The sequence below is a fragment of the Anarrhichthys ocellatus genome, unplaced genomic scaffold, assembly GCF_004355925.1.
Source record: "Anarrhichthys ocellatus isolate YVR2014 unplaced genomic scaffold, GSC_Weel_1.0 scaffold24, whole genome shotgun sequence".
In the NCBI taxonomy this organism is placed as follows: Eukaryota; Metazoa; Chordata; class Actinopteri; order Perciformes; family Anarhichadidae; genus Anarrhichthys; species Anarrhichthys ocellatus.
Genome location: NW_022280054.1, coordinates 10,566,532 through 10,577,929, shown reverse-complemented (window position 1 = coordinate 10,577,929; position 11,398 = coordinate 10,566,532). Strand labels below are relative to the sequence as shown.

Sequence of the window (11,398 nt, the reverse complement as noted above, 5' to 3'; positions counted from 1 at the left end):
TCTCTCTCTCTCTCTCTCTCTCTCTCTCTCTCTCTCTCTCTCTCTCTTTTCCACCTGTGAAACTGGAAACGCGCGTCTTTATAGACGCTCAGATTGTGTGGGCAGAAATATTAGGTGGGATGTTTGAATGGAGAGGAGCGAGGCACCGACACCAGACATCGCTCTCTCTCTCGCGCGCTCACACTCGGGCCAAATGTCGGGCCGCCGGGTTGGCTTCTGTCTCAGCGATAAGAAGCGCAGGAGGATGAACCTGGACGCCTTTGCGGTCTTCTGTGAGTAAGTTGAAGCTGACTTTTTAATTCATATCTGGTAACAGTGAATGGGCCCCCCTCAGGTTCTCATAATGGGGCCCTTCTTAAAAGATATTCAAAGGGGTCCCACAGCAAAAACGATACATATTAATTTCATTGTATTTTACGCAGTAAATATCTCAGTTTAACTCTTGTACTAACACCCTCACTTGAATCTAGTGTACACAGTTGTGCAATCCTTTATCAACATGAATGATTGATGAGCTATATTGCTATACAGGACAAGCCCCATCCATTGCCAACCCTGTTCAGGTGACTCCTGCTATCATCTCCATTCAATTATAAACATTTATTGCAGGGGCCATGGAGTGGAAGTGGTGGAGGTAAGTGTTTTTCTCTTCTTCACATATTAACATGAAATCAATATAATCTAAAAGATGTATAATGAAGGCACGAGGGAAAGGTGGAGGGAAAGTGTGTGGTGGAAAATGAGGAAGTTAATCTGTGTGTGTGTGTGTGTGTGTGCATGTGAAGACGGCTTGATGTCTGTCGCATGATTTTCTTTGTCTCGATGTCAGGACACACACACATACATAGAATTCTATTCTAGAGTAAGCAGTTTTAGTATTACAGTAGTGGCAGTAGTTTGGGAACACTGTGCACACACCCACACACACACACACACGTGTGTCATGTACAGATGCCCACAACTCTAGTAGTCCTTGTCACAGCCACCTGCAGCCCCTCCTGCTTCAATCTGCTTGGGGCAAAACTGGTAAACAATGGCAGCCTGGTTGTAACTGCTCAGACATTTCCCTGCATGTGAATATCTGCACAGGAGCATGAGGGACTTTTACACACGCAGGCACAAATATCGGAAACAAAAACAGTCAAATTAATAGAAGAATCACATCAGTTAGGGGGGGGGATCCTTTGCTGTCAGCCTCGATACTGCATTTAATACTGTCGGACTGCGTTGTTGTGTAAAACTGCAGCAGTGTGAATTATGGTGGTGTACATTTCAGGAGCAGGAGTGAAAAATATGAAAAACAATGGTGTCCATAGTTCAGTTTAAGTAAAGAGGCAGTGGCTTTCAGACTTGTTTTAGGTGACACTCTTTATACATGAAGATAGCATAAACAGGGTCTTTACATTTATATTCCATAAAACTCCCAGAACTTTATGCTGAACTCATTCACGCCATGTATTCAAGGATCATCTATTCTCATTATGCCTCACACAGCGATGCACAAGGAAATTTAGTTGTGGCCCATTTGTTACACAACAAACACAGGATAGTGCGTCTTTTGAATTTGCATCATAAGGAATGTAAACATGCAGCAACAAAGGCACTAGTCTGGGCAGATAATATGGCCGACATCTTCACATTAATACAATTCAACATGAGGAAAACAGCCTATAATCAGGGTCACACCTGCTTTTCTTGCTATGACTCGTCTGTAATGACAGAGGCCAATCTTACCTTTTGTTTTATGGCGCAGACTAAGAGTCGAGACTCCTTAATGTAGAATATTACTTTGACTCTAAACAAGAGTCGGTTTGCTTTTCTTCAATACACGTTGGTGACCCAATCATGTGAGGAAAAAAGTTTCATTTACCACCGGACTGCACACAATAGTTTATTGTAGTCATTTTCATACATTTCCAAACATTACCCAACTTCAAGCAATATCAAAAGTGTCAGCTCCACTATGTAGGATGTAAGAGTGTGTTTTGTTTTTTTCGTCCGTCAGATTGACCTCACTCAGCCACTGGTGCACCAGGGACCCTTCGACATCATCGTTCACAAGCTGTCGGATGTCATCGTGGACGCCGAGCACGACAGCCAATCGCAGCAGGTCCTCGCCAACTTCCAGGTAAGGATGAGGCCTTTTTGAGAGGTATTTTTATGCTGCTGCTTGCTTCTTAACGAGCCATTTATCAGTCATTCCTGCTGAAATGAATCTTGTGTTCCACATTGCAGAGCTATGTGTCGGCTCATCCCAGCACAGTGCTTCTGGACCCGCTGCCCGCCATGACCCAGCTACTAGACCGCTTTGCCTCTTACCAGATCATGAGCGAGCTGCACAAGTCACTCCGAGGTGAAGTGCAGCTCCGTGGTGTATGTTGTAGGTTTTCTGCTGCTTGTAGATATATTTATTGACCCTTGCCTCTCCTTGTTATATGCTGTTCCAGCAGACTGGAGCATCTGCAGTCCTCCTTATCTAGAGATCCACAGCGCCGGTGACCTGCCTTCCATTCAACAGGCTTTGATGACCCAGGGCCTAAGCTTTCCTCTCAGTCAGTTCACTCAGCCTTTCACATACTTATTTAGTTCTTATATGTTAAATTGAATTACTTAAGGACGTTTAGATTAACTGTGAGCTAACCACCTCTCAGCTTCTTTGTGTCTGCAAGTGAAGCCTAAAAGCTCATCTGCTGCACTTAAACAATCATACAGACGTATTGGTCGGATTATATGGAAGTAGTATCCTTCTTTCCTTTTTGCTTCCGCCTCGTGAAGTATGATAGGAACCCACAGTCACTTTCTCTTTTTCTCCCCAGTTTGTAAAACCCGAGTGGCCCACGGCTCACTTTCCCATGAGGTGAGTGGGTTTGCTTGAACTTTGTGCTTCACGGTTGTTTTCTCTCCATTCATCGTTTAATGTCTGTGCATTATCTGTGTGAGTTGCAGATGTCTCTGATCTTCAGTGCAGGAGGTCTGGCTGACATCCGTCCTCCCTGTGTTCTCCAGAGCTTCGTCAACCACGGAGCTGTTCTGCACAAGGTGTTCGTGGTGGGAGACAGACACTTCTGCGTAGAGAGGCCTTCGCTCAAGAACTTCCCCTCAGGTCCCTGTGGTCAGTCTGCACCTCATCGACAAAATATATTAGATATTTACTTCCCTTTTCTTTCTTCCCACCTTTCTGTCCTTTCCTTTTTATCCATTTGCCATCCTTCCTTGTCCTGTACTTTTTCTCCTTCCTTTTCCGGCTGTGTCTTTCCCTTTCCTTCCCTTTCCTGTCTTGTCCATTCCTTTCCATCAACTTGCGTCCCTTCCTTGTCCTTTACTTTCTTCTCCTTTCCTTTCATGTCCCATCTTTTCAGTTCTGTCCCTTCACTGACTTGTCCTCTCCTTTCTTTTTTCCTGTCTACTCCCTTCCTTTCATTTCCTTCCCTGCCATCTACTATGTTTTCCTTTCCCTTTCATACCTTTCCTTCCCTTCCTTGTCCTTTCCTGCCATGTCCTTACTGTGTCTTTCCTTTGTCCTATGTTTCGCTACCTTGTTGTTCTTTGCTTTGTCTGTTGCCTGTTTCCACCCATTTGTGATTTAACTCTGCATCCAGAGAGGAAGACCATCTTCTTCAACAGCCATCAGGTGTCCAAACCGGAGTCAAACTCTGATCTCACAGCAGTGAGTAATAATACTTTATAAATACCCATTCTCTCGCGTTGATATCCTTACCTAAGGGCCAATATAACGGCAAAACTAAGGTGCACACACAACTTATAAATAGTTTGACATAGTCGTCTACATTCACAGGTAGAGCCTCACCCATTTGGCACCCGACTGGGCTGAAATCAACCCTAAAAATGTCGCTTTCCCCCCCTGATCTCTAAGCTGGACGAGCAGATGCCGTGCCTGCCTCCTCCCAGCTCCGAGGCCGTGGCCGCTCTGGTCAGAGAGCTCCGGGTTCAGCTCGGCATGGCCCTGTTCGGCGTTGACGTCATCGTCAGCATTCACACGCACACCCTCACCGTCATCGACATCAACATCTTCCCAGGTACTGCAGCGGCACACGCACACACACACGACAGACTCACTGAGGTGCACTGATACACTCTTCTCTCTACCAGGCTATGAGGGAGTGCCCCAGTTTTTCTCCTCACTGCTCAGCCACATCAAGTCAGTGTTGGACAAACAGGCGTCTGCTGGCCCCCCGGCGGCTGATCCTCCTGAGTCAACACAGACCACAGGAGGTCCATCTGCTGCAACAACCGGCCTTTAAGTCACCTCAGGAAGACGTCGTGCTTTGTACGTGTCTCATCAGCTTCCCAGGGCAAGTGAAGTCATTTGGCATTGGCTTCTTCACTGTTCTGTTGGGACCAAACTCAGCCTTTTCCAAGACTTTGCTTCCATTAAAATACGTTATTTATATGTAGTCCGTGACATGAAGTTAAACTGTAAATGACACTGAGAATGTTGTGCCTTTAAGTGATTTTACTCTATTTACAAACCATAAGGTGACACATAAGGGTTGAATACACTTTCTGTTTATTGATTGAAGCATAGAAGAAGATACAGCAGGCACAAAATACAGCAATCTGATTGGCCAGTAATATTACAAATGGTGGTTTGCTTAATATTGTTTTCCTTTGTTATTCGAAATGTCCTCTATGCCCTTATGTGGACCCCCCTCCCCCCAGAGACATTTCCTTAATCTTTCTTGCTGGCTTGTAAGATACATTTTGTGGAAAAACGTTTGCACTAATATAGAAAAAAGAAAACTACAGTACATGTTTTTTTTTCTTCATTTATTCTCAAGTGAACAAACACCTCATCTTTGGAATAGACGGTAATGAGCTCATCAGTGTTGACTGACGATGTGTGTTATCACCAGGTGTTTACACAAGTTGACCGACCGGCGACTTTGCCTGGCGTTCAAATACATACATGTTCTGTAAATCTTGGCTGTGTAGAAAAAGAGAAGATTGTATCTGCTATACGAGCACTCTATGATGCACTTTGATAACATATTAAAATACATGAAATAATTCATTATTTGGCTAATTATTGCATTCACATGTGCTGTAGTCTACATTGTGTTATTGCAGTAAGTGGGCCTCCATTGACCCTGTAAATCCTGCACTGTGTGCATGTCCACCCTGTGTCCTCTTGGGGGCGCTGTTGCTTCATATTTCCTATGACCTTGGCTTACAGACCTCGATATCTGATATTTACAGGAATGACATGAGGGCCACGAAATCTGTGACGGAACACCACTGAGCATTTATCGACGCTATAGTCAGCGTTGCTGTTACCGAAAGACAACAAAATGGCTTTTAGTGACTCCCTCTTCCCTCGTCTCCTCCTTGGCTTGTTAAGATAAGAGTGCAAAGCTGGCTGAGAACCTGGAGTGACACTTTTAGACCTTGTAAGCTCTAAGTACATTGCATCCTGTGGCCACACGCTATCCACGCTCAAGACAAACTCAACATCTGACCCGAGTGTCAGAAATGTCTACGTCCTCCGTGTTCTGTCCGTGTCACCCTGGGTTCGTCACAAACAGTCTGGTTTTAACAGTGCGAGAGCCAAATGAAACACAATCCGTTTCTACTTTATCGTCAAAGGAACTGAGAGGAAATCATGACTTAACACCTGTGTAGAAACATCAGTAATACCTATCTTTAACAGTCAGAACAGCAGGAACAGCTTACACATAGTTATTGCACAAAATATATATTGAAGTACACATATTACTTAGAGAAGGGAATCTGTTTTTTTCCCATCAAGAACACACCATCGAGGATGATTCCTTCAGAGAAGAGGAAAGCTGCTTGCCAGTGTGTGTGCATGACTCACATTTCAGAGAGGATGGTGTTTGTATGGTTGGCAATCGGCAGTCAAAAGTAACATTTGAATAAAAAAGTGCTGGAAGCGTTGCATCTATGGCGTTTTACAAATCACCTGTCTACCATACAAACAGCATTTATAGGTACTGCGACAGGGACGCGGGTGGAGAGGGACACGAGGAGCTGTTCAGATATTCTGGAAATAATAGCGTCTCTTTTTCCTCAACGCGAGGAAACGGAGACAGCCTTTTCCAGGTAATATGAAAGCACAAATCAAACAAGTATGTACAGTTTCTAGTAATGGCCTTTTACAGATTCACGTCCGGAAGACATATCTCTGTGTGCTCTGGGGATCTGAAGGCTGTGAAATGGAAAATGTGTGAGCTGAATGTGTGACTGTGAATGGGTGAACGGGTTTTGTCAGTCTGCTGTGTGTGTGTATGTGTGTGTGTGTGTGTGTGTGTTTTATCCTCTGCGAAGCTCCCTCAGCTCTGCAGCGACTTTGCGCAACTCTGCTTCAATCTCCAGCAGCTCCTGTGGGCCGAAGATATGAGAATGTTTGATCCAGCAAAACAGGGCACACTGTGCTTTAGATTACAGCCTGTAAATAACAGCGAAAATATTATTAATTTATGGTGTACCGGTGGAAACTGCTGGATACCTGCTGGTAGGTAGAGTAACACAGAAATAACTCAACTTGTAATTACTCTTTTAACTCCCTGGTACATATGGAATATGCTTCAGAAAGGGTTAAAACTATAATAGCAACATAAATCTTCACAATGGAAAAAAACAAGATCTGTAGAGTGTTGCATTCTGGGTATGAGGATGCAAACTTCACTGTTGCTAGTGAGCCATGGCTAATTCAACTTGTTGTTTAGCACACCTGTATCTGTTCATGTATCAAATTATGTTGATTACTGTTCAAGAAGTCTGTCAGTAACATGTTACCTACATATTTGTCCAGGAATGGAGAGGCTAAGCCCGTCTTCCGGGGTTCCCTTCTTGGACATTTTTGTGAAAAGAAATATGTACGGTAATATGTACGGTAGTCAATGGCGAAAGACAAATATTTTTTTGAACCCGTTTGTATTGTCCCATGAATTACACATTTGATGTTTGTCAATTTAAAAGATCATTTTGAACGTCAAGCAAGTCGCAGTTTTGGGATTTGTCGTAGAATCATTCAGTCTTGTGTGAAACCGCTTCGTAAACTACATCTCGTCTCGTGCAATATGCGTCACCAGAACGGCCGTTACCTTGGCTTGCTAGCCAGCTAGCTAGCTAACATCATATGTGTGTAATTCATGGTACAATTCAAACAGGCTCAAATACATTTTTTGTCTCTAGCCATTGACTACCGTACATATTTTTTCCAAATGAAGGAACCATGGGGGTAAACTGGAAGGGGCGGGGCTTCGCCTCTCGAGTACATACTAATACTTATTTGTGTCAACAAACACAGTCACATATCACTTGCACCAACTTACCTCCCCTTCATCTTCTTCGGCATCACCCTCCTCGTCGTCTTCCTCCCCCTGCCCCTCCCCGTCCTCTCTAACGTATTCATCCTCGTCTTCGTCCTCCTCATTCCTGTCCTTGTACCTCTCACGCTCAAACTGCTGCGTGGCTTCATCACTCGCTTTCTCCATCACTCTCTTCTGCTGCGGCTCCTTCACCTCGACCGCCGTCGCCTCCTTCTTCTTCTTGACTTCATTCTCTGTTTTCTCATCGGGCACCTTGTCGTCCTCGCCCTCCTTCTTCTCCTCTGCCAGCCTCTGATCCACGCCGTCCTCTTCCTTCCCGCCCTGCGTCTCCTGCTCCTCCTCCTCCTTCACCCGTTTCATCTTCCTGACGAGTTCGTCCAGCTCCTCCTGCTTCTCCGTCCGCTCCCTCTCCTGCTCCAGCTTGCTCTTGCTCTCCTGCTCCTTGAGCAGCTCCTTTAGCTCCTTCTCCACCTTCTCCCTCTCCACCATCAGCTCCACCTCGTTCTTCCTCCTCTCCTCGAACCTCTGCTTCTCCGAGTCCTCCGCCGGATCTCCCTCCTTCACTTTGTCCTCCTTTTCCTTCTTCTCCTCCACCTCTTCCTTCTGCTCTGGTGCAGAGCCTCTCTGGATCTCCCTCTCCTTCACTGCCTCGTAGCGCTTCTTCTTCAGCTCTTTCAGCAGTTCTTTGAGCTCCTCATCATTCCTCTCCTCCTTCCCTTTCTTGGTGATCTCCTCAGCCAGCAGCTCCTCAAGCTCCTTGGCTTGCTCCTCTTCTTTGTCCCTCCCTCTGTGTTCGATCCGTGGCTCCTCCATCATCTTCTCCTTGGTGTCATCTTCCTCTATCTCCTTTGGAGGGCTGGTCACGTCTCTCTCCTCCTTCGCTTCCTTCGCCTCCTCGTCCCCTTGCTTGAAGTCGCTCTGGTCGTCAGCCAGGTTGTACTCGTATCGCTCCTTGTCTGTCTCTGCAACGGTCAAAGGTCAGACTGCAATAATCAGTGTGTGATTTGGGATGAAGACACATCACTTCAAAACTGACTTTTACATTAATTTCATTCCATCAACAATAAGTGAAACACTAAATCAGAGCTGCTTTGTTTTTGTGAATTTGTTCGTACCATGGTCAGCCAGCCTCTGCAGCTCCCTGAGCAGACCATGATGTCTTTGCACTTCATCAAGTTCCTCTGCAAAAATAATGACACGCAACACTTCAACAATACAATAGCGCAACCAAAAATATCAACAGAGTATCGACACAACAAAACAGCATCACAGAATAAATCAATAAGCAAATAAAGCTAAAAGACAGATGAATTAGTTCATCATTTTAAATTGAAAGTTTATCAAATCAAACGTTCAGTCTGTTTTGTCCCACAAAAAGTCAAAAATGTAACTACTTAAATACTTATTTTAGCTCTAAATACTTCTATTTAAATATTGAAGAACAGATAAGTAGAGATGCCACCTGCTAGCTGTGGGCCACACTCATGTTGTGGCCCGTCTTCATTCAGAGTCTCCTGAATAATACATTCAACCTATAGAGGCACAATACAAAAAAAAGAGACACAACTTATTTGAGACGTAAAATTAATAATAATAATAATAAACTGAATGATACGGGGAATAAATAAGGACTTGTTTCTGACCTTTGCATCATCAAGAGGTGAGGTTACTGGCCGGCTTCCCACTGAGGCACAAAACAAGGAGAATGAGAACACAGATCAATACATTTAGCATTTCTGCATCAGCAGAAAGCTGCACCAAACTGTGTCACGGAGCACCACATGAACTGCTTTGTTTACTGAGCGACGGTTAGTGCTGCGTGGGTGGAGCTGTTCCCTTATTAAGGTAAGCACAGTTACCTTGGTAAAGCGACACAGCAAAGAAGCTTATCTCTGTCTCCAGGATGCAGATATTCCCAAAGGCTTTAGCTCACAGGTATAGTCCCCCCCCCCCCCCGCCATGCCGGCAGATCATTAAAGGCACACTCAGCTGTGCCATCAGCACATTTTTTCTCACGGAGACACTCGGAGATCACAATGCATGTTCATCACGCAGCCCCGTGACCTTTGTATTTTATTGTTATGTATCGGCTGCAAGGGGCCGACTGAGACACAACAACCGCGTTCAATTACTGCGCCTTCATTTAGTCCTGAATCTAAATGTCAGACTGTAATATTTTGGTCATGTTAGAAACACGTTTTCTGTTAAATTGACACCAAAATACTTTTACTATTGATCTCTACTGTGATGTGAGACTGAAACACAACACTGATACTGTTTAGTACCTTCACTGACACAACAAATGTTGTAAGTTTGATCTCAACTCATGTGTCAGCACACAGCCGGATCAGTACAGATCAGGATCAATAGCACTAATTGATACCCCCCCTTCCTACAGACACGTGAGCTCTGCATGTCCATGTGATAGTGTGTGTGTGCTGTGTTTGTGTGTGTGTCTAAGCTGGGACACCCCGGCCTCATAATTAAACATGGCTCTGGGTTTTATTGGCGTGTCCTGCTGCCCAACCAAACCTCCATGTTAGAAATTGAGAAAAATCAAAAAGCATCTGTCTAAAACAATAAGGGTTTTGGTGATAAATTCAGCAAAAAACGTGGATTTAAAAACTATAGAGCCATATCTGAGTCAGGACCATAATGCTCATAGATGCGCTACAATGAGTTTAGAGTGAGATTAATCCTAATTTTTGCGTTTAATTGACGTCTATAGTGTCGTTTAGAGGTAGAACATCACCGTCTCTGTTCCTGTGATGTATAGATTTAGTTGTACTCGGTGTGGGTGTGGCCTGACAGTGATTGTTTTCACTGAGCAGCTGAACAGTTTACGGTCTGCTCTATGTAGGTTATCTTCCTGTTATAACAGAGCGCGTGACACCACTGCAGACTCCCTATTACCCTGTTTTCATCCGCGGAGGCAGACGTCCCTCTCATATCAACACTCTACGCTAGAATACACTTGTTTAAAAAAAAAAAAAAAAAACTAATTTAAACGTTTTCACCGCAGCAGGCGCATGGCACCGTGCAGCGCGCGCACACGTGCGCCGTTCCGCTCACCTGTGCGGCGCTTTAATTCGCTTTTATGTTGTTTGAAGAGGATCGTTAATTAAAACAGTAAAATATATGTTGTGTTTCAAATGTCCACCAACCAGTGACAGCACCGTGAGTCCAGACGGACACGTTAAAGGTAGACGCGTAAGAAATTATGTAACAACGCTTTTGTTTAGCCCGTTAAGTCTGAACCCTCTGAGGCTTGATCTACATTAACACACACCTTCTGTCACATAAAGTCTGGTTGTGACGCGTCTATTTGCAGCCTTCTTTAACGATGGTTACATGCCGGTAAAAACAATAACAAGGGCTGCAGATGAGGCTTGTCTCCGGCTTAGCTACTCGCATTTTGTATCGTCATTTCATACCTAGCGACACACACACACACACACACACACACACACAATGTAGCGGTGTAGTGCATGTGATAAATAGCCCACTTACCCCCGACGGCAGCCCAGAGAAAAAACGCGGTTATCAGAATTCCCATAGGATCCAGAAAGTGAGGTTCCTGCAGGAGATAACCTTGAAAATAACGGGCTGGATATTCTTCACACACCGGCGAGGTGCAGCCGTGGAGCCGTGTGTGTGTGTGTGTGGGTGTGTGTGTGTGGTGTCAGGTGACTTGAGACCAGATCAGAGCCCAAACCCTGTTCCGGTGCCAGAGATGTCAGTTGGTCGTCCTGTACTTAAAGAGTATGTCAACAAAATGTTTAGTATGCGTAACTCAAGGCATTTCAATATGCTTCTCAAAGCTAGCCCATTTTAATCATAATTATTATTATTTATAAAGCACCTCTAAAATCAGATTGTGCATTTTACGAAAGTGCTACGACAGACAAAGCAAAAGCAAAACTAAGAGATACAAAATGAGCTGTATAGAAAAATTAAACACATTACCTGTAATCCTGCTCTATTAAAACCCCACTAAACAGAGAGAATATTATTATAACAGCTATTATGACAGAAGATTATGATAACCATGCAAACACCCATCACCTCCCCTGGCTGCTAATTAA

At 44.4% G+C, this 11,398-nt stretch overlaps 2 protein-coding genes across 5 annotated transcripts; one reads left to right on the top strand and one right to left on the bottom strand.

The window, feature by feature from the left end:
• Positions 1-68: 68 nt before the first annotated feature.
• On the top strand, positions 69-5,134 carry LOC116391021 (inositol-tetrakisphosphate 1-kinase-like). Of its 4 annotated transcripts, none has more exons than XM_031861220.1 (10): positions 69-276; positions 532-634; positions 2,006-2,128; positions 2,236-2,353; positions 2,451-2,552; positions 2,817-2,857; positions 2,947-3,112; positions 3,600-3,667; positions 3,875-4,037; positions 4,111-5,134. In XM_031861220.1, exons 1-10 carry the CDS (start codon positions 128-130, stop codon positions 4,260-4,262), a joined length of 1,185 nt encoding a protein of 394 aa, XP_031717080.1. In that variant the 5' UTR covers positions 69-127; the 3' UTR covers positions 4,263-5,134. The 4 variants fall into 4 exon arrangements, 2 of the variants coding, with proteins under 2 accessions (XP_031717080.1, XP_031717081.1); XM_031861221.1 differs by having other exon boundaries at positions 610-634; positions 4,111-5,133; XR_004213216.1 differs by lacking the exon at positions 4,111-5,134 and having other exon boundaries at positions 610-634; positions 2,947-3,667; positions 3,875-3,905.
• LOC116391023 (trichohyalin) lies at positions 4,512-11,034 on the bottom strand. Its single transcript, XM_031861222.1, has 6 exons — positions 10,824-11,034; positions 8,957-8,997; positions 8,776-8,845; positions 8,429-8,494; positions 7,317-8,275; positions 4,512-6,360 (listed from the first exon to the last, which is right to left on the bottom strand). The coding sequence occupies exons 1-6, from the start codon at positions 10,867-10,869 to the stop codon at positions 6,292-6,294; spliced, it is 1,251 nt and encodes a 416-aa protein (XP_031717082.1). The 5' UTR covers positions 10,870-11,034; the 3' UTR covers positions 4,512-6,291.
• Positions 11,035-11,398: the final 364 nt, after the last annotated feature.